General features: G+C 47.0%; 2 protein-coding genes across 8 annotated transcripts in view; both read right to left on the bottom strand.

Annotated features, from left to right (window-relative positions):
* Positions 1–1,693: 1,693 nt before the first annotated feature.
* GP1BB (glycoprotein Ib platelet subunit beta) lies at positions 1,694–11,650 on the bottom strand. Of its 5 annotated transcripts, none has more exons than XM_083479107.1 (2): positions 10,770–11,650; positions 1,694–3,384 (listed from the first exon to the last, which is right to left on the bottom strand). In XM_083479107.1, the coding sequence occupies exons 1-2, from the start codon at positions 10,840–10,842 to the stop codon at positions 2,771–2,773; spliced, it is 687 nt and encodes a 228-aa protein (XP_083335233.1). In that variant the 5' UTR covers positions 10,843–11,650; the 3' UTR covers positions 1,694–2,770. The 5 variants fall into 5 exon arrangements, 4 of the variants coding, with proteins under 4 accessions (XP_083335233.1, XP_083335234.1, XP_083335236.1 ...); XM_083479108.1 differs by lacking the exon at positions 10,770–11,650 and adding an exon at positions 8,217–8,546; XM_083479110.1 differs by lacking the exon at positions 10,770–11,650 and adding an exon at positions 4,005–4,202.
* Positions 11,651–12,560: 910 nt separating this feature from the next.
* The window catches only part of SEPTIN5 (septin 5), a 39,916-nt gene continuing 32,536 nt past the window's right edge, over positions 12,561–19,940 (bottom strand). For 2 of the 3 annotated variants that reach the window (XM_083479064.1, XM_083479065.1), the window contains exon 12: positions 12,561–19,750. In XM_083479064.1, coding sequence (XP_083335190.1) covers positions 19,694–19,750 — 57 coding nt within the window. In that variant the 3' untranslated portion in view covers positions 12,561–19,693. The remainder of the gene's footprint in view (positions 19,751–19,940) is intronic. The other variant, XR_014519923.1, reaches the window with a different exon arrangement.

Here is a 19,940-nt window from a genome sequence, read left to right as displayed (position 1 = left end):
ATTTCTAATAATATTAGCTTCTTTCATTTACTAACTTCTTCTCCTTTATTAATATTCTAATCTTTAATATTTATTAATAACATATTCATATTCTACCCCTAAGCCTAATGATTACATCCAAGAAATTTCTCTTTATCTTATATTACAATATTTAGCCAAATATTCTTTAAAATTCTTCCAATCCTCTTGTGTCTCCTCTTCTCTCTGGTCGTGGCATTATCAGCACCACGCTCTGTTGTTGCTGTTTAGTCGTGACCGACTCTTCGTGACCCCATGGACCAGAGCACGCCAGGCACTCCTGTCTTCCACTGCCTCCCGCAGTTTGGTCAAACTCATGCTGGTAGCTTCAAGAACACTGTCCAACCATCTCGTCCTCTATCGTCCCCTTCTCCTTGTGCTCTCCATCTTTCCCAACATCTGGGTCTTTTCCATGGAGTCTTCTCTTCTCATGAGGGGCCAAAGTATTGGAGCCTCAGCTTCAGGATCTGTCCTTCCAGTGAGCACTCAGGGCTGATTTCCTTAAGAATGGACAGGTTTGATCTTCTTGCAGTCCATGGGACTCTCAAGAGTCTCCTCCAGCACCATAATTCAAAAGCATCAATTCAATTCCCATTATAGTGTTGGCTGGGGATAATGGCAGCTGGGGTCCAATATTTTGAAGGCCGTAGGTTTCTCGTTGATACTTCAGGAGAAGGGCCATAGCTCAGTGGTTGCATGCAGAAGACCCCAGGGCCCTGGCAACCGTAAATACACACCTTCCGGCGCCAGGCAAAAACATTCCTCTTCCACCAGGCCTTTGGCCTATTAACATCCTATACCCTTTTTAAATGTGTTTGTGGGAGGGGGGATTATTGCTTTTGTTTGTAGAGGCGGAGAAAGGGGGGTGCAGTGGGTGCGGCCCACCCTGGGTGCCATACCTGAGGGGGGAGTGACATTGCCACGCTTGTGGCAGCCGCACACCCCCAGGACGCTCACCCCACCCCCCTGGGACATTCACTCTGCCCCCCTGGGATGCTTGGTGTTATGTACTGAAGTTCTCACCCTGGGCCAGCAGGGGGATACTGTAGATAGTTTTCCATCAGGTCCACATATGCAAATAAGGGATTGAAAGTGACGTTCAGTGATTGGATAGCTACAGAAAATGGTTACTGTTGCGTTCTAGTGGAGCTCTGGCTGAACCCTTCAGTTCAGTTCTGTTCTGGCCTGTGAATAAACAAGAGCTGTTTGAAGAATCGCTGTGTCGTCTGATATCTTCACCCACAACTTAACACTAGCCCTGCCCCCCAGGTGCACGCCGCTCCATGTGCCAGAGCAGCCAGCTCCGCCTCTGCTTGTTTGTGTTGTTTTTGTGATTTGAAGTCATTTCGCATGTTTCCCTTCCATTGAGAAAACCTTCCTCCTTCCTAGCTTGGCACATTCAAGATTCCTAGGCGTCCTCTGGACCCTTACCAATCCCTCATTCATAAGAGCTTAAGTAGCCACCCTCAGCGCCATGATAATGAACTGCACCATGACCCTAGAGCGGTCTGTAAGTCCTGGCAGGGCAGGCAGAGCCATAAATCTATGGCAACACACTTCTCCACTCATCTCTGGGCCTCCATGTGCCATGCAGCTTCTTCATCTGTCATGCTCACTCGGCTGCATCTGGGTGGGCAGGAAGGACTGCTGATTTGAAAAGTGCTAATTCAGTCACTCTGGTAGCTGTGATTTATTCTTTTATTTTGTAATGGGCATAGGATGAGGGATTCACAACAGATGGATTCAGTGATTTTTTAAAAAAAAACGAAAACAAAACCTTGGTATTTTGTTATAATTTCTAACTTTTCTCCTAAACTTCAACATTTCACAGCACAAAACAGAGTGTCATTTGTGATGCCCCCCTCCCAGACCCCATCCTCATTTCAAGAATTACTAACGGAGCTTTTCCCCCGGCCCACCCCAACCCCACATCGCTGGAGGTCTGCTATATTTGTTTTAAAACTATGGATTTACCAGCTTGTTATCCATAGCTGGGGAACTTTATGCAGGTCTCTTAGGCCTTAAACAAAAAGCTTGGATTAGTGATTTTTTTTCCAGGCCATTGTTTGTTAGTGGTCCACTTGCTCCAAAAGGGAGCAAACCCTTTTATTGATTGAAAATCTGCCTTTGGTTCCATATTGCAGGTTCGTCTTTGGAGCAAATTTGAACAGAGGCTTATACAGTGGTACCTCGGGTTAAGAAGTTAGTTTGTTCTGGAGGTCCGTTCTTAACCTGAAACTGTTCTTAACCTGAAGCACTACTTTAGCTAATGGGGCCTCCTGCCGCCACCGCGCAATTTCTGTTCTCATCCTGAAGCAAAGTTCTTAACCCGAGGTACTATTTCTGGGATAGCAGAGTCTATAACCTGAAGCATCTGTACCCCGAGGTACCACTGTACTTTTGATCCAGTCACGGTACCATAACACATTAGTAAAGGTCCACTGATTTAATCAAGGACATCTCACTGACAGAAGGATGTGTTCTTGCTCCCATCTTATTTAATCTATATTTGACGGACCTTCCCCATACCATCTCATCCACCTAAGACTGGGCTAACTAAAGTCTTTATTCTCCTTTGTGCTGGTGACACTGTTATCTTATACAAAGCTGGGCCAATATATATTTTTTTTAAAAAAACCAACCACCTGAATATTGCGTATTTTTGTTTTCAATACTACTGAAACAAAGCCATCTCATCCACAAGTGGACTCCTGCTGAACTCCTCTCTTCTCCCACACATCCAACCCGTCGATCAGTCTGCACCCTTTCGGGAATGAGTCGACCACGTATCTCCCCGTTCGTCGAATTCGGTGACCGTTCGCCTGGCTTCCTTGGCTATCCTTCGAATTCTACGCAGATAGACAATGACCAGGAGAAGCAGGACTGCTTGCACGAGAAGGAAGATGAAAAGGCACATCTGAGAGATGAGCGCCAGGCCACAGTACCAGTACTGACAGGTGGAAATGATCTCATCCTCTGACAAATAGCTGATGATCCTGCCTTGAAGATGGGAGGGAGATAAGCATATGACGTTCCTGTAAAAGCTCCGGTTCTGCTGCCACTGGAGCCAGGAGCGCAGGTAGAGGATGTGACAGTCACATTCCCAGGGGTTTGCCCACAGGTGAACCACCTGGAGGTCTTTCAGGTTGTCAAAGAGCCCATTGGGGATGGAGGTGAGATTATTATGGTTGAGGTAGAGCTTGGTGGTCGAGGGAGGGAAGGAGGTGGGGAGGTTGTTGTGCATAAGATCTTTTGCCGTGCAGTCAATGAGAGTGGAGGCGCACAGGCAGGGCTCAGGGCAGGTTGGAGTGACGAGAGGGAGGAAGACGAGGAGGAGGATGAGCTGGAGGAAAATCATCTTCCACCCTGAAAGACGCAAGAGTCGCCAGTTAGACCAACAAACAATACAAGCGACACGAAGACCAGTATACTAGATAGCACTGCAATTCTTATTGCATAATATACATGATTTACTACAACAAAAACAAAATGTGTACACTTGTAAATTCTTTAATATATTTGAAATCAAATCAATCTTTGAAAGTCTGTAGAAGTATATTAAGTCTATGGTTGAAACAAAGTAATAGATGCTATCCTGTTGGCTAAGCGGTAAAACTTTTTAGGCATTCATGGTGCCGAAGTAGTAAGTGAATAACAACGTAGGACAGTGATTCCGGATAATCTGACTGTTTCGCTGGAATCTTCTTCAGCACAACTACAAAAGAATTCAAATATGAAACAATGACCTGTGTACATGAAAACTATATAAACTTCACACATTACAACCCATATGCTACAACTACAATAAGAAGAACAAAGGTACATACCCCATAGATTAGAAGAATGCACAAGGAGCAGTGGTCATGAGAATATGTAACCACTGCTACCAGTTGCATGAAACCATTTCCAGATGGCGCTCATTACAGGGATACTGAATTGCAGTTATGAATTGGCCAGTTAGACCAAAGCACTACCATCACACATACCAGGTCAATCACTCAAGGGAATGGAAGGACAGGGTCAACATTGCAGGTCGTCTAAATCAGGGAAATGGTGGAGCTCAAGATGTTGCTGGACTCTAACCCTGATCACCTCTGACTCTTGGCCATACTGGCTGAGGCTGATGGGAGTTGGAGTCGCAACAGTATGGGGTGGGCGACACTGTTCCCTCCATCTCTGGTATGAACTTAAGAGTAGAAAAATGGGAAACATTTTTCTCATCCCGGCGCAAAATCGGTGTGACCCCGGCTGCTTGTCATCTTAATTTGACCAAAGGTACTTCCTTTACTTTTCATAGTACACAAGCAGCCATTTGTGATAACAGGGTGTAGGGATTCGGCTATACAGCTGCAAATCTAATGTTTTGAGTGAGTTTTAAGTGCATTGTACAAAAGTGGCACTAGATGGCGATGGTGAGCTAATGGCAAATTCAATATATATATATTTTAAAAAAATTAAAGCATTTTCGCAGAATGTGTGTCTGTGTGTCTAGATTCAGCCTAGGTGGGGGAAATGGCCTGACCCACCAAAAGTACAGTGCCCATAAAATTCTGCAAATGCCCCATAGCTCAGAGCGAAAGCCTGTTTTCCTCCCTCTGAAAAGCATCCTAAATTTGCACCTTTAAAAGTAAATCAGCAAATGCAAAACGCATGCACATCATATGCAAACTTGTGCCCCAAGTCTTTAAACTCTCTATTGATGCCCCTGTACATTGGTCATTTTACTATTTTATAAAATTCAATTGCCCAGTACCCTTTTTCCTTTCTTGCTAGTATTTGGTGCTGCCAACCAAACTCCCTTATACCGAGTCAGACCATTGGTCTATCTAGCTCAACACTGCCTGATCTGACTGGCAGCAGCTATCCTGGATTCGAGGCACGAATCACTCCCACCTGGAGGTGCCAGGGGATGAACCTGTGACCTTCTGCATGCAAAGCAGATGCTTTACCACTGAGCTATGCCCCTTCCTCTAAAAAAACCCAGTCCTAAATTAAGGTAAAGGTAAAGGTAAAGGGACCCCTGACCATTAGGTCCAGTCATGGCCAACTCTGGGGTTGCGGCGCTCATCTCGCTTTATTGGCCGAGGGAGCCAGCGTACAGCTTCCGGGTCATGTGGCCAGCAGGACTAAGCCGCTTCTGGCAAACCAGAGCAGCGCACGGAAATGCCGTTTACCTTCCCGCTGGAGCGGTACCTATTTATCTACGTGCACTTTGACGTGCTTTTGAACTGCTAGGTTGGCAGGAGCAGGGACCGAGCAACAGGAGCTCACTCCGTCGCGGGGATTCGAACCGCCGACCATCTGATCGGCAAGTCCTAGGCTCTGTGGTTTAACCCACAGCGCCACCCACATCCCAAAATAGAATAGAAGGCTACCATATACCAATCACAACATTGGTCCAGCTAGCTCAGTATTGCCTACAAGGACTGGCAGTGTCTCTCCAGGATTTCCCTAGTGCTACCTGGCGGCACCAAGAATTGAACCTAGGACCTTCTGCATCCAAAGCAGGTGTTCTGCCACTGAGCTAAAGTCCTTCCCTGAAGGAAGACTCCTTCAGATGGTTCCCAGGTTGCTTCTCTGTTAATGGAATGGGAGGAGCACTGTGTCCATTTCCTCCCTCCATTTACACTCGTTGCCCCATTCCCAAAGGTTGCCCAAGGCCCAGGAGCACATTTTCAGCAGAGAGCTGCCAAAGGAAAGGAGCAGGGAAGGCTCATTCGATGAGCAGAACTTCCCCTCCCCAGTAAAGGAATGAGGATGAACCAGAGGTCACATATTTTGGGAGGAATACTTTTAAATCTACCAACACAAGAGATTTGGAGGGGGGGAGAATGAGAAGCAGGAGGTTAGTGTAAGAAGAGCTGTTCAAAAAGCCCATACAAAGGGATTGCAGCCCGTTTAAAGAGTTTTCCGTAACTCAAAACCTTGTGTATTCTTTCATCAGCTGACACACCGGTCAGGAGAGAGACAGAAAGTATCCCCTTGCTTATTCTTTCATCTGTTGCTTCTATGGGACCAGAATAGTTGGCTCCATATCAGACAAAGCGCTGGCAACAGGCAGATCTCTTAGAAACTCTTTGATACCCAGCGCTGGGTGAGTTTTTAAGACATCACTTTGAGACAGGAGTCCTAGCTCAGTGGCAGAGCATCCCAGGTCCAATCCTCCATCTTCCAAGTCAGGTTAGAAAAGATCTGTGCCTGAAGTCCTGCAGAACTGGGGCCAAACAATGGAGAGACAGATGAACCAATGGCGTGACTTGAAAGAAGGCAGCGCCCATATCTCTAGAGCAGTGGTTCTCAGAGGGTGAGATGCGCCACAGCGGTGTGGCAGGAAAGGATGGCAAATGTGGTGGTGCAGTTCAGTTTTTTGTGTTTTAGGGACGCGGGTAGCATTGTGGTCTAAACCACTGAGCCTCTTGGGCTTGCCGATCAGAAGGTCAGTGGTTCAAATCCCCCATGACGGGGTGAGCTCCTGTTGCTCTGTTCCAGCTCCTGCCAACCTAGCAGTTCGAGAGCATACAAGTGCAAGTAGATAAACAGGTACCATAGCGGCGGGAAGGGAAACGACGTTTCTGTGCGCTCTACTTTCCGTCACAGTGTTCCGCTGCACCAGAAGCAGTTTAGTCCTGCTGGCCACATGACCCGGAAAGCTGTCTGTGGACAAACGGCAGCTCCCTCAGCCTGAAAGCGAGATGAGCGCTGCAACCCCATAGTCGCCTTTGACTGGACTTAACCATCCAGGGGCCCTTTACCTTACCTTGAAAAAAAAAGGTAAAGGACCCCTAACAGTTAAGTCCAGTTGTGGACGACTCTGGGGTTGCGGCACTCATCTTGCTTTACAGGCCGAGGAAGCCAGCGTTTGTCCAGAGACAGTTTTTCCGGATCATGTGGCCAGCATGACTAAGCCGCTTCTGGTGAAACCAGAGCAGCACACGGAAATACCGTTTACCTGCCCACCAGAGTGGTACCTATTTATCTACTTGCACTTTGACATGCTTTCGAACTGCTAGGTTGGCAGGAGCTGGGACCGAACAACGGGAGCTCACCCCATCATGGGGATTCGAACCGCCGACCTTCTGATTAGCAAGCCCAAGAGGCTCAGGCTTTAGACACAGCGCCATCCACGTCCTGCGTTACCTTACCGTTTACCTATTGTGTTTTAACAAACAGCCATTACACGAATAAAAATAACAAGAATACTGCTGCTAATAGTGGTTTACATTTCTACTCCCGACCTTTAGAGGATAAATCATTTCCCATACCCCCTTTAAATTTTGTTAGATGAATGTGTAGAGCCTTAGTAAGAAATTTGGATGTTCTAAAGGATATATAACTTCTCTACATCAGACAACAGAAAACAGGTCTTTGCAAGAGATGGCCTCCCCTTCTACGATCTTAGCAATGGGTGGATGTAGTTGTTTCTAATATTATTACAAAAAGGGCATTCAAGGAGTATATGAGTTGCGTCTTCTGTTGACACAGAGTTGCAGCCACAAACTCTGTCCTCCTTCAGACAGCCCGTCCAATCTAATGGAAGGACGTTTAGTCTTGCCTGTGTAAAGGCTACCCTCATTTCAACATTTGGTAAATCTACCACGTACCTTGGCAGGGATAAATACAATGGAATAAATTTATTAGATGGACAAATCACAATCTCAGCAGTTTGTGATTGCATCTTGGTGCGGTGGAAAGATTCAAGGACAATCAAAGATATTTAAACATTTCAGTGTAGTATTGACTTTTTAAAATTTGCAGAATATGGATAGATATCTTTTCCAGATCAAGCGCTACTAGGAGCTGTTTCTTTTTGTTTTCCAGTGCATTTCTTATCGATAAAAGCATTGGGTGTGGCGCAAGCAAATTTTTAATCGGAAAGTGTGGCCCAGAGGAAAAAGTTTGAGAACCACTGCTCTATATTTATACCCTGCCCTTCCTCCCAAAAGAGCCCAAGGTGGAAAATAACTCTTGAGACTGCGATATCCTTAGGGGAATTGCAAAGATGGGCCAAATTATCCAAGAGAAGTCCTTGAGAATTCCTTGCAGAGTCACTGAAGATGTTGGAGCACAGCTCAGTCCTGGCTCATGCAAAAACAGGTGAAGACTCAAGTTTGGGAAGCGCTGCTCTAGATGGACAAACAACCTGACCTGACACAGGACAGTTTCCTATATACCTGTGGGGGAAATGGTTTTAGACTTACCACTCTCAGTTCGCTCCTCTGCAGAATGAGAACCCAAGCTGAATGCTGGCCAGCTGTGTGAGAAGTAGTAAGTGCGCAACTGAGCAATCCTGATAAATCCACTGCCTGCACCAGAAAGATAAGGGGAAGCCTGTTCCTAACCCGTCATTCTGCGGAGACCCCACAGGCTTGTCCTTGCAAGCTGATGCTTCTTCCCTGCTGACTGAAAGACCTGTTTTTTGCATCACGCTCAGAAATGGAATTGCACTCAGGAGCACTATCAGTTGTGGCAGAATGGTAAACAAGAAAACAATTCTGCAATAAAATAAAAAAATTCCTTCCAGTAGCAGCTTAGAGACCAACTAAGTTTGTTATTGGTATGAGCTTTTGTGTGCATGCACACTTCTTCAGATTCTGCAATAGTTCACCAGCAGGGATTCAGAAATACGTTCTCATGTGCCTGTAAGGAAGGGAGGTGGCAGAGGTCCTCTATTTTAGTGTGTTTTCAATATTTTGTTGGAAGCCGCCCAGAGTGGCTGGGGAATCGGGTGAGGTATAAATAAATGAAGAAGAAGAAGAAGAAGAAGAAGAAGAAGAAGAAGAAGAACAACAACAACAACAACAACAACAACAACAACAACAACTACTACTACTACTTCAGGTAGGGTTGGGAAGAACCCCAGTCTGAAACCCTGGAGAATCCTGGGAAATTTAGCTTTTTCAGGATGCTGAGAATTATTAAGAGGCCCCTGTTCCCCTCACATAGTTACAATTCCCAGAGTTGCCTGGAAAGAGGGATAGATTATTATAATACTCTGGGAATTGTAGCTCAGTAAGGGGAATAGGTAAAGGGACCCCTGACCATTAGGTCCAGTCGTGACTGACTCTGGGATTGCGGCGCTCATCTTGCTTTATTGGCCGAGGGAGTCGGCGTACAGCTTCCGGGTCATGTGGCCAGCATGACTAAGCCGCTTCTGGCGAACCAGAGCAGCGCACGGAAACACCGTTCACCTTCCAGCTGGAGCGGTACCTTTTTATCTACTTGCACTTGACGTGCTTTCGAACTGCTAGGTTGGCAGGAGCAGGGACCGAGCAATGGGAGCTCACCCGTCACAAGGATTTGAACCGCCGACCTTCCGATCAGCAAGCCCTAGGCTTTGTGGTTTAGACCACAGCACCACCCACGTCCCCCTGTGGGAAAAAGTGGTCTCCTAATAACTCGTGTGTGCGTGTCTTTGTGATTGAATGATTTTACATGTTTGAGTTTACAATCATACCACAACACATTCTAAGTTACAAGATTCCTACAAACCTCTGGACTTCCCACCTTCCCCTCCATGGGTTCTGTTGTTAAATCTTTTCTGCTGCATCTTTATTTTAATAATCCAATTTTTTATAATTCCATTGTGTCCATAGTTCTCATTACATTACAAGCATTATTGAAAGCTTGCTAACATTTTCAACTGCTTACAGCGGCCTTCAAGGTAAATTATAATTTTCCCCCATTCTTTATTAAAGTTTTGGTCTTCCTGATCCCCGAGTCTTCCGGTCAGTTTTGCCATTTTGGCATAGTCCATCAACTCGATTTGCCATTCTTCTCCGGTAGGGACTTATCTTCTTTCCATCTCTGGGCTCCTAATAGCTCTTAGCACCCTTAACAAATTATATTTTCCAGGATTCTTTGGGGCGAGCCATGATTGTTAAAAGTGGTGCAGAAAAGGGGCCCATGTCTCTGCCATAAATGTGGAAGGGAAGGAAGAGGAGGTCCATGCAATTGTGCAACACATCTGCAGATGCTTTCTGCACACGATTCCTCTCAAACATTCACTCAGGATGAGGAAATTTGTGCACTCGTCGAGTCAAGGGTAGGACTGACCACAAGGACTGATAGCCTGCCTCTGATGACTTGACACCAAAAGCATATGTCGCCCTTAGTTAAGGATGGAGTTCCACCACATCCTGTCAACCGGAACCCAGTCATGCTTCGAAATGTGCACCTCTCTGAATTTTGCAGTGCTGTTCTCCATCCAAGTCATGCATGCAAAAAACACAGGGTAAAGTATATTGCAATGTGAAATTAGGAGACAAAAATGCACTGTGTAAGGGGAAATTGCCTTACAAAAATGTGTACATTAGGCAAAATTGTGTACATATGGGTCCAATGGAGGAATTCATGCAAAAATCTTGTTGAATTTTCATGAGAACTTTTTTTTAAAAAAATCACATACTGGTGTGGAAATCTGGAGAACTGGATTATTATGAGTGGAAAAATGAGAAACTCAAACTGGCAGATTTACCTATCCCTAGTAGAATCTAGCCTTCTGTACAAAGGTGGATATCCTGTATGTTGCTCTGCCAACTTAAGCCTGACAACCAAGGAAGGTTGTCCAGAAGGGAATGTGAACCCTGACTGAAAACATTTCCCCAACCCTGATATAATTTATTGATTTTATTGACTGCATTTGCAGACCATCCAATAAAACAAGACCATCTCCAAGCGGCTTCCCATAGAAGAATCTAGATATAGCTATATAGATATTTCAATCCAGATCATGAAGCTTCTTGCTCACTTACCATGACTGATGGCGATAGTCCTCTCGCTGCAAGAGCCGGCCAACGCTTTGGATCTGAACAAGACTGAAGTCATTGCGTTCAAGGGTCAGGGAATGAGGGAAGGAAGGAATTCTCCTTGCTCAACTTCACAGGCTTAGGTTGTTTCAGGATCCAGACTGCTCTCGCCAGAAAATGCCTGTCCAAAGATTCCACCACTTATTCAAAAGGAAGCTAGTCTGCGATGATGTACAATCTGCGAGGCTGTGCCCTTAACAGTTCAGGGGATTGGACTGGTGCCTAGTATAAAGTCTAGCCTTCCTGAATGGCACCCACGCTTCTGTATGTGGACTTGCTCCCTCTTGTCATCCAGATGTAGCCTTGGAGATTGCTGCTCTTCAGCTCTCAAATGGATTGAGCCCAACATTCGCCAGAGAGTCTAAACCTTCAAGCTTTGTGTGATGAAGGGAAGAAGGGTTGGCCCTCCCTACTCCATCGTGTGTCCCTGTCAGAACTTCAACACTTTACACATGCTAGGAAGGTAGATTTCTGCAATGGGGATCTGAGGCGACACCATGAACAGGGAAACTATGGCCACCCACTGTGCATTATACTACATGTTCCATCATCCTGGACAATTCGCCGTGCTGTCACGAGCTGATGGGAGTTGTTGTACTTATTTGGAAGCAGAAAGGGCACGCTAGTGGAAACACAAATGGGAAGGAGGGGCCTCCACTTTGGGATGGGGGACCACTGCTGGTCACTTAAAGGTGAAGGGACCCCTGACCATTAGGTCCAGTCGTGGCTGACTCTGGGGTTGCGGCGCTCATCTCGCTTTATTGGCCGAGGGAGCCGGCGTACAGCTTCTGGGTCATGTGGCCAGCATGACTAAGCCGCTTCTGGCGAACCAGAGCAGCGCACGGAAACACCGTTTACCTTCCTGCCGGAGTGGTACCTATTTATCTACTTGCCCTTTGATGTGCTTTTGAACTGCTAGATTGGCAGAAGGAGGGACCGAGGAACGGGAGCTCACCCCGTCGCGGGGATTCAAACTGCCGACCTTCTGATCGGCAAGTCCTAGGCTCTGTGGTTTAACCCACTTACCCAAGGGCTATTCAAGTTCTGGAGCCAGCATTGAGTTCAGGTGATTTTTTAAAAATAAGAATTCACCAAGATCAAACTCCTTAAGCATCCCTGTTCTGCTATGGGAGGACTCGCTGATGCGATACCTGTGGGTACTAGTGTGCCTGCCAGTATCACCTATGGCACCAACCAAAGGTCTTAGTAAATATCCCCTCAAAAATCCACAAGGCCCAAGAGACTGTTGGCTCAGTTCCTGTTCGCACTGGCTTGTCCTCTCCTACATTGGACACACCGCTTTAAAGATGCCCACCTTTCAGTGAATACCGGGATCAGACACCCATCCTCCCTTCCATTCTGAACAGATGAGAGCATCAAAGAGCTTCCCACTGTGAGGGAGCCTAGCAGAAGCTGATGTAAGTGCCTTTCCCTCCACTGATGGGGTGGGATGCCCACACCATTTTATGTTCCTGACTCTCCTCCTGCTCTTTTAGATGTGGCAGCCATTTTGTCTTTTGCCATGCCCTCAAGACAGCCATGTAATGTTATTACACCCCCCTACGGCAGCCATTTTGTGTTTTGCTATGACAAGACAGCCATCTTGTGTTATGCCACACACGCCACGGCAGCCATTTTGTGACTGGCGGCCACGACACCGTCTCAAAATGTGCCCACGGACGACCCCTGTGTTATGGAAAGTAATTTAACAGAGTGATCAATGACAAAGAAGCATGGTTTCGGGTTTTTAAAACTTTTAGTTTACTTCATTGATCAGTTCAGGTAGTAAACATTATATTAATAATAATAATTATAATAATTATAATTATAACTTTAATAAAATGGATATGTTTAAAAGGTTCTGTTCTCTTTGATCACCATGACCAAAAAAAAAAAAAAAAGTTCAACAGAAATGTACAAAACAAACAAACAAACGAAAAAGCGGTAGGGAACAGAGCAAGGCAAGGTGGGTGTCACAGAAGCAATAGCAACAAGCCGCAGTTTACAACATGGCTGCAACGAGTGAGGTGTGAGGGGAAGCCTGAGAAAGGCAAGAGGTCATCACATAGCACAGAGAACAACCTTCCCCCCCTCCTTCCAGGGAAAAAAAAAAGGCATGCGGAATAACTTGTGAGAAGAAGCACAAAGTGTGTACCGTTGAATAGCAAACCACCGTTTGTGGGAGCAAATCAGGGTATTGGCACAGATATTGGCTCAGCACCTCCCTGGTGAGGCACAGTCTACCTTGGACCTCTCCAACCCACCACTCACATGCTACTTATGGAAGTTGTGGGCTTGCATCCCCATTGAGACTCTCTTAAGAACATTTAAGAACGGCCCTTGCTGGGTCAGGCTGCTGGCCCTTCCAAATCCAGCCTTCCCATCCTCACCGTGGCCAAGCAGACAACCGTGGGAAGCCCACGGGCAGGACCTGAGTGCAACATCACTCTCTCCTCCAGCGATCCACAGCGACTGGTTTTCAGAAGCACCCTACCACCCACAGCAAAAGCATTGCCTCGAACACAGCACAGGGAAGAGCAGAGAAGCGTACCTCCCGGGCGGTTGTGAGGAAGTGCAGAAATGTCCAGGCCAACCTAGGAGAAGAAAGCAGCAAATCCATAGGCGTCCTTTGCTTTTGGAGAAACCGGTGACCCTCCAGTTGTCGTTGTTGGGACTCCAGCTCCCATCAGCCCCTGGCAACATGGCCAACGGTCAGGGAATGATGTGAGCTGGAGCCCAGCAATGGCTTGTGCACGGCCACAGGTTTCACCATCCCCAAGTTGCAGTGCTCAAAAACTGGAGCGGGAGGACAGAGAAAAGCAAGGTGGGCCTTAATTAAAACCCACAAGCCCCGCTGCTGATATCCTCTGATTTTAGCCATACTCCAACAGCTTTCTAATAAAAAATAAAAAATAGGAAAGGGGTGCAAGGCCAACACAAAAGATAATAAGACTGGTCCCTCACTGCCTGTCTCCTGTACTTCAAGCATTGGTTTGTAACAGGCCAAACCATGTGTTGCAGTTAGAGATGGAAGGATTTGTCCATTTGAGTTCTCTCCGTTTCCCATTTTTCCAAACTTAAAGTCAATTCTCCACATCTCCACAGCAATTTTAGCTTTAAATAAATCCTCATGAAAGTTCTTCAGCATCTCAGTGTGACTCCCCCCCCCCCCATAAGCATCTCTGCGTGCGGAGTTTTGACACATTTTTGCAAAGCCGTTTCTCTTGATATGTGAATGCTATTCCCAATAAAATATTCATTTTTATGCGCTTTCGTAAATGTTGTTTGGTTGGAGACCTGAGCCGTAAAACTCAGGTAACTCTGAATTTCGAAGGATTCTGTGCTTTGCTTCTCAGAGTGTTTCAGAAACAGCAAATCTGATGGATTCGGAGTTAAATGAGTACAGAATTGAAATTCTCCTCCATCTCTAATTGCAGCCCATCAGGATTCGTGCATATGCACCACAGGCCATGGACCTTTCCCATAGACAGCTGGAGAATGGCCAAATGGACTCTACTCTGGTGCAGCTGTGCGTATTAGGGTGTAAGGCAGCTGTCCTTAAGGCAGTGTTTCTCAAACCTATTTAAAACTCAAGACATCCACAACTGTACTTGGGTTCCCCTTCATTTAAAGACAGACCAAACCATCTATGTTCCATTTGCCAATGAGCACACAGACCCACGCTGAACCTGCTGCTATGAGCTAGGACAAAGAGCCCCTCCCATTTAGAGGTGGGGCCATAATTTCTATCCAATTATATTTCGCTTCAGCCCATTCAACGATATTTCAAAGCCCCTGGAATGTTTCCAAAAGCACAGGAAGAAGGAAACATCAGGGGAAGAGCTTCACCTTTCATTGAGTCTCAGGGTTGTATCCAAGGTACCTGTGGCTCTCCAAGCTGTTGTTGGACTACAACTCCCATCAGCCCTGGTCATTGACCATGCTGGATGGGAGCTGAAGTCTAGCAACATCTGGAGGGCCACCAGTTCACCAATCCTGCCATAGCATCTCATACCTTCTCGAAAGCAGCAGTGGTGGCAACACCAGGAAGTCTCCAACTGCCCCAGGATAGTCCCCCTCCTTTGAATTTCCAATGAGCTTCTGTCCCTCAGCTGGAGAACATCGGCTTTTAAGCTCCTGTTTTTAAGGCAAGCTATAGGGCATGGCTGGGGAGGCTGTACCCATCCACATGTTGCTGGACTCCAACTCCCATCAGCCCCAGCCAGCATGGCCAATGGCCAGGATGGAGAGGAGCTGTAGTCCAACTGCAACTGCAAGACCACAGAGGCCCCTCACCACTCCTGCAAGAGAGCATTTCAGCCTAACAGTTGGCCATACAGAAACCCAGTGGGACACTGCTGAATTTCAATTTGTCGGACAAATAGCTGGAGCTGAGATGTATTAAAGAGCTTGCCAACGTCACAGTATTTGCATTATCACCAACATTGCTTTGTCCATTGTTCACGGTGTCCTGCCTTGTTCACTGGTTACTGTAACTATGTTGCTTTCAGCTAATCAACGCTGCCTGTTCTTTTGACATTCCATTCCCTGCTGACCTCATTCATTCCCGCAATGCTGTGTCTCATACGCACGCTTGCCAATTTAGGATACGCTCAATGCATCTGATGGAGCGGTCCATGTGGCCCGCAAAAACGTATGGCGTAACAGATTTATTAGTCTTTCAAGACTCTCTGCTGGTTTTGCTCCAGCAGGCTAGCTCAGAGAGTTCCCACAGTTATGTAGAAGAAATAATGAGCTTTAGATGTATGGCATGTACGCAGCCTAAGCAAGGCTGTGGCATGGTCATGTGGGTTGCTTGCTCTCCTGTGAAGTACCGCCTTATCAGGGAAAGCCACACAGCCTACAGCTTTCTTCACTGGATGCGAGGCTAGCATGAAAGACACGCAGAATGAGAACAGAGCCGTGGCTGCAGGAGAAGGCAATCCTTATCTCTCGCCAACAGTTCCCTGTGCCTTCCAGGATAAAGGGGGTATCATGGAACTTGTCACCCAGACTGGGGCCCCAAAGAAACAAGAGACAAGGGCTGTATTCATACCATCGTTTTAAAGCTCTATGGTGCCACCTTAACATGGTTTCCTGCAAAGCATTCTGGGAGCTGCAGTTGCTTAAGGGTGCCAAGAGGTGTTATTCCACGCACAGAGCTACAATTCCCACAGTTCCCTGTGAAGGTAAAAAGGTAAAGGTAAAGGGTCCCTGGATGGTTCAGTCCAGTCAAAGGTGACTATGGGGTTGTGGCGCTCATCTCGCTTCAGGACAAGGGAGCCGGCGTTTGTCCGCAGACAGATTTCCGGGTCATGTGGCCAGCAGGACTAAACCGCTTCTGGCGCAACAGAACACTATGACGAGTGTCAGAGTGCACAGAAATGCCGTTTAGCTTCCCGTCACAGTGGTACCTATTTATCTACTTGCACTGGCGTGCTTTCCAAGTGCTAGATTGGCAGGAGCTGGGACAGAAGCTCATCCCGTCGCAGGGATTCAAACTGCTGACCTTCCAATTGGCAAGCCCAAGATGCTCAGTGGTTTAAACCACAGCGCCACCCGCATCCCTTTGAAGAGGGACTGGCTGTTAAACCACTCTGAGAATTGTAGAATTGTTGCTCTGTGGGAGGAACAGGGGTCTCTTAACAACTCCAGACATTTACACTTCCCAGGATTTGGGATGGGTGGGGGAGATGGAGGCTGTTAAAAGTTAGAGCATTATACTGTAGATATAGAGGCAGCTTTAAGTAGAATCTGCCTGCCATTTGCTCCAGCTCCTTCTGCAATTGGCCACTCTGCCTTCCACCCAGGGCAGGCTTGCCCATGAGCTTAACCGAAGCAGCCGCCTCGGGTGGCAGAATGCTGTGAGATCTCATGAGAGTTCCACAAGATTTCACCGGAAGCCACCACAGCTACACAAAAACAAGGCCGCAGTGGTAGGGGGCGGCAGGGGAGGTGGTGCCAGGGAAGCTTTGCCTCAGGTGGCGAAACAGGATGGACCGCCCCTGCTTTCACCCCTGCCAGTCCCAATGGGCACCAGCAACTGCTGTCCCCTCCACCATTGCCCCGTACGGGAGCTGATGGGTTGATTCTTGGGAATAGGACACAGCCGGACATTGCGGCTAAGAGCAGTAAGCTAACAGGGGGTTCAGGGTAGGCCTCATGCCACACACAGCTCTGTCCTCCAACACCTCAGCACCATTTGCAACACACACAGAGATTCCACCTGAGGCAGCAGCAGTCATTACAGCCAATGTCAGGGCCGGCCTTTTCTGAGCACAACCATGAGACTCCCCAAGACGCTCTGTGGCTCATCTCGATTTCCTCCAGGCTTTAGCCAGGTGGAACTGAGGTATAAACTAGGGCTGCAACTTGGGACCCTGAGAAGTTTCACTTTCTATAAGGAAAGAAGGAAGTCTTCAGGTTGGTAGACCTGTCAGATATGTGGTTGAAAACATATTAGAAGTATTTGTAAAGAAGAAGCAAACATCTGGGGAATGATTCTGCCATGCCCCATGTGCTTGCTGGGGCCAATGTGAGTTGTAGCGGAAACATCTGGAAGGCAGCAGGTCACCAAAGGCCGTCCCAAACTTGGGTCTCCAGCTGTTACTGGACTACAACTCCCATCATCCCCAGCTACCAAGATTGGTGGTCAGGGATGATGGGAACTGTAGTCCAAAAGCAGTTTGGAAAACACTGTCCTAAATGAAAGTGTGGCACATCTAAGGGCAACACACTATATTCTGCTTGGTTTTTCTGTTTAAGATGGGAGGCGAAAGATAGAAACAGAAAGAAAGAGATTTCACCCTGCTCCCTGCAAAGGAGGACGATGCTCCCTTATCTTTAGCAGTGCCGCAATAGGGTATTTTGATAGGGATATATTCACATTTCTGTTGTGACAAGTTGCTCCTGTAAAAAAAATATCCGTTTCTAGTCAACAGTTAGAAAACAAGGGGCCCCATCTCTCTTTTGCATTCAAAAGCAGGTGAGGGTGAAACTTGTGGCCCTCCAGAGATAAACTACAACTCCCACCATCCCTAAACATTGGCCGTGCTGGTTGGGGCAAGTGGGAGTTGAAGTCCAACAACATTTGGAGGAGCGGGAGGTTTCCCAGCCTGTCCTAAAGGGAGAAGAAGGGTCAAAAGAGCAAAGAAAGCCGAAGGAGCCCTGTAATTTCAAATTAAAAGGTGGGCCCTGGCTACGAGAAAGCTGCAAAAGCTGCACAACACATTCCCTGGGAGCCTCTGGACACTTTCCAGAGTGTTACACACTTTGCACAGAATTTAAGTTTCCTTGTTGCAGAATGTGGACTTCTGGGTGCGAGGTGTATAAATTATCTCTGGCCATAAGACTGCCAACTGCTAGCAACAGTAGAAAAAATTCTGCCTCCCCTATTCAGATCTCAGCTGGTTCCATCTGTGAAGCCATACACCCTATAGCCACATCTCCTCAGTTCATGCATGTGTAGTTTGCTCTCAGTCTCACTGCATCATGGACTTCGTAGATGTAACCTTGTGAGTGTCGGGTGCTGGCCTCTAGACTACAAAATCCACGATGCAGTGCAACTGAGCACAATAAGAAAGACTCACACTAACTCTTTATGCCGCAGACATTTGCACGGTGGCCCAAACTGAAGGAATGCATGTTTCTAGAAGCCCACAACCACACGACACAATCCCAGGTTAGCAGAATACCATGTTTTGCTCCCATCCCAAGTCCATTTTCGGCTGGGATTTTTTAGATCCCTAAAAATGACTTGAGGCATTCACTGGACAGCGTACAAACCAATTAACACATTTCTCTAGGAATCCAAATTTGCTCCATGGTTGGTGAGAGACGAAGCATGGGCTGAGCGTGCCAAGATGATGCTAAACCTCAAAATAACTCCCGCCTTGCAGATCCTTACCTCTGCAAGAAGTCCAACAGTTGTACATCACTCAATACAATGCACCTAAAACAAGGGCAGTGGGAGCTGTTTTTTAACTAGGATCCCTCACCAGCAGGTCTTTTAAGTCCTTCCCCCCGTAGTGCAAAAAAGAGCCATGAGATTCTTAGTAAAAACATCATCGTCATGTCAGGAATGTTTTGAGAAACCATCAAAGAACGCCACACACCCAACCATCCTCATCCTCTCAAAGCGGCTGGTGGGGAAGAGGACCCAGGGATGTCCTAGGCAAGAGGTCAGGCTGGTTGGTGCTCATGTCAGCAGCACTTGGTTCAGAGGTATCGTCGGCCTTCTTGCAAAAGCTTGCCGTGACCTCCGAAAGTTTGAGGACAAAATGGGGGGGTGGGGAAGGCTGGAAAGAGGAGGAGGAGAAGGGTCACAGCACCTTGGTTAGAAGTAAACAGTTAACGTGCATTTACACAAGAGTCCTCAAAATCCATGTGCCATAGAAACGGTGGTTGGTTGGTTGGTTTTAAATACCAGAATGCTCCTTAACAACAGTTTAGTATATCTAGGAAAGAGTGGGGACAGCAGGGAATATCCCGATCGTGGAAGAGGTCCGCAGCAAGCGACCTCTCTCCCCTCTCGTCTTCCCGCCTTCCCACTAACAGACGTTGCTACGATCGAAACAGAGCAGGGAATAGCTGACATGGTGTCCCACAGCCATTGCTGGACTGCCAACTTCCTGTGATGGGCGTTGCAGTTCAACAGTGTTTGCAGGGCACCACGTTGGCTACCCCTGAATTAGAGACATGGAGGGAGGGAGGGAATGGGCGCCGCTCTTGCTCACAAGTCTCTTTGTTTTTTGTTTTGTTTTCTTTGCAACAGGAAAGTCCTTCCTAAATTATCTGCGATTCCAGCTGAACGACAGACAGTGACAAGGATGTTCCTTTCCTTCGCAACTTCCATCCCAGCTTCCTTTTTTTCACTGGTCTTGCATCTGTTGTTTCATTTTCTGCAGCATCTCTTGCATTCTACGCAACTGTGGGAAGAAAAGAGAGGGAGGGAGAGGTTACGCTGTTTATTTGAAACATTGGTATTCCACTTTTCCAGCTCAAAATAAAAAAATTCCTTCCAGTAGCACCTTAAAGACCAACTAAGTTAGTTCTTGGTATGAGCTTTCGTGTGCATGCACACTTCTTCAGATACACTGAAAGAGAAGTTGCCAGATC

The sequence above is a fragment of the Podarcis liolepis genome (genome assembly GCF_965112155.1).
Source record: "Podarcis liolepis genome assembly, chromosome: 15".
Lineage (NCBI taxonomy): Eukaryota > Metazoa > Chordata > Lepidosauria > Squamata > Lacertidae > Podarcis > Podarcis liolepis.
This window is presented reverse-complemented; position numbering and strand designations above follow the sequence as displayed.

Coding starts and splice junctions, on each gene's coding strand:
- GP1BB (XM_083479107.1), bottom strand. CDS start 10,842: ATGACTTCAGTCTTGTTCAGATCCAAAGCGTTGGCCGGCTCTTGCAGC. Junction 3,385..10,769: donor GACTATCGCCATCAGTCATG/GTAAGTGAGCAA, acceptor TGCGTCTTTCAG/GGTGGAAGATGATTTTCCTC.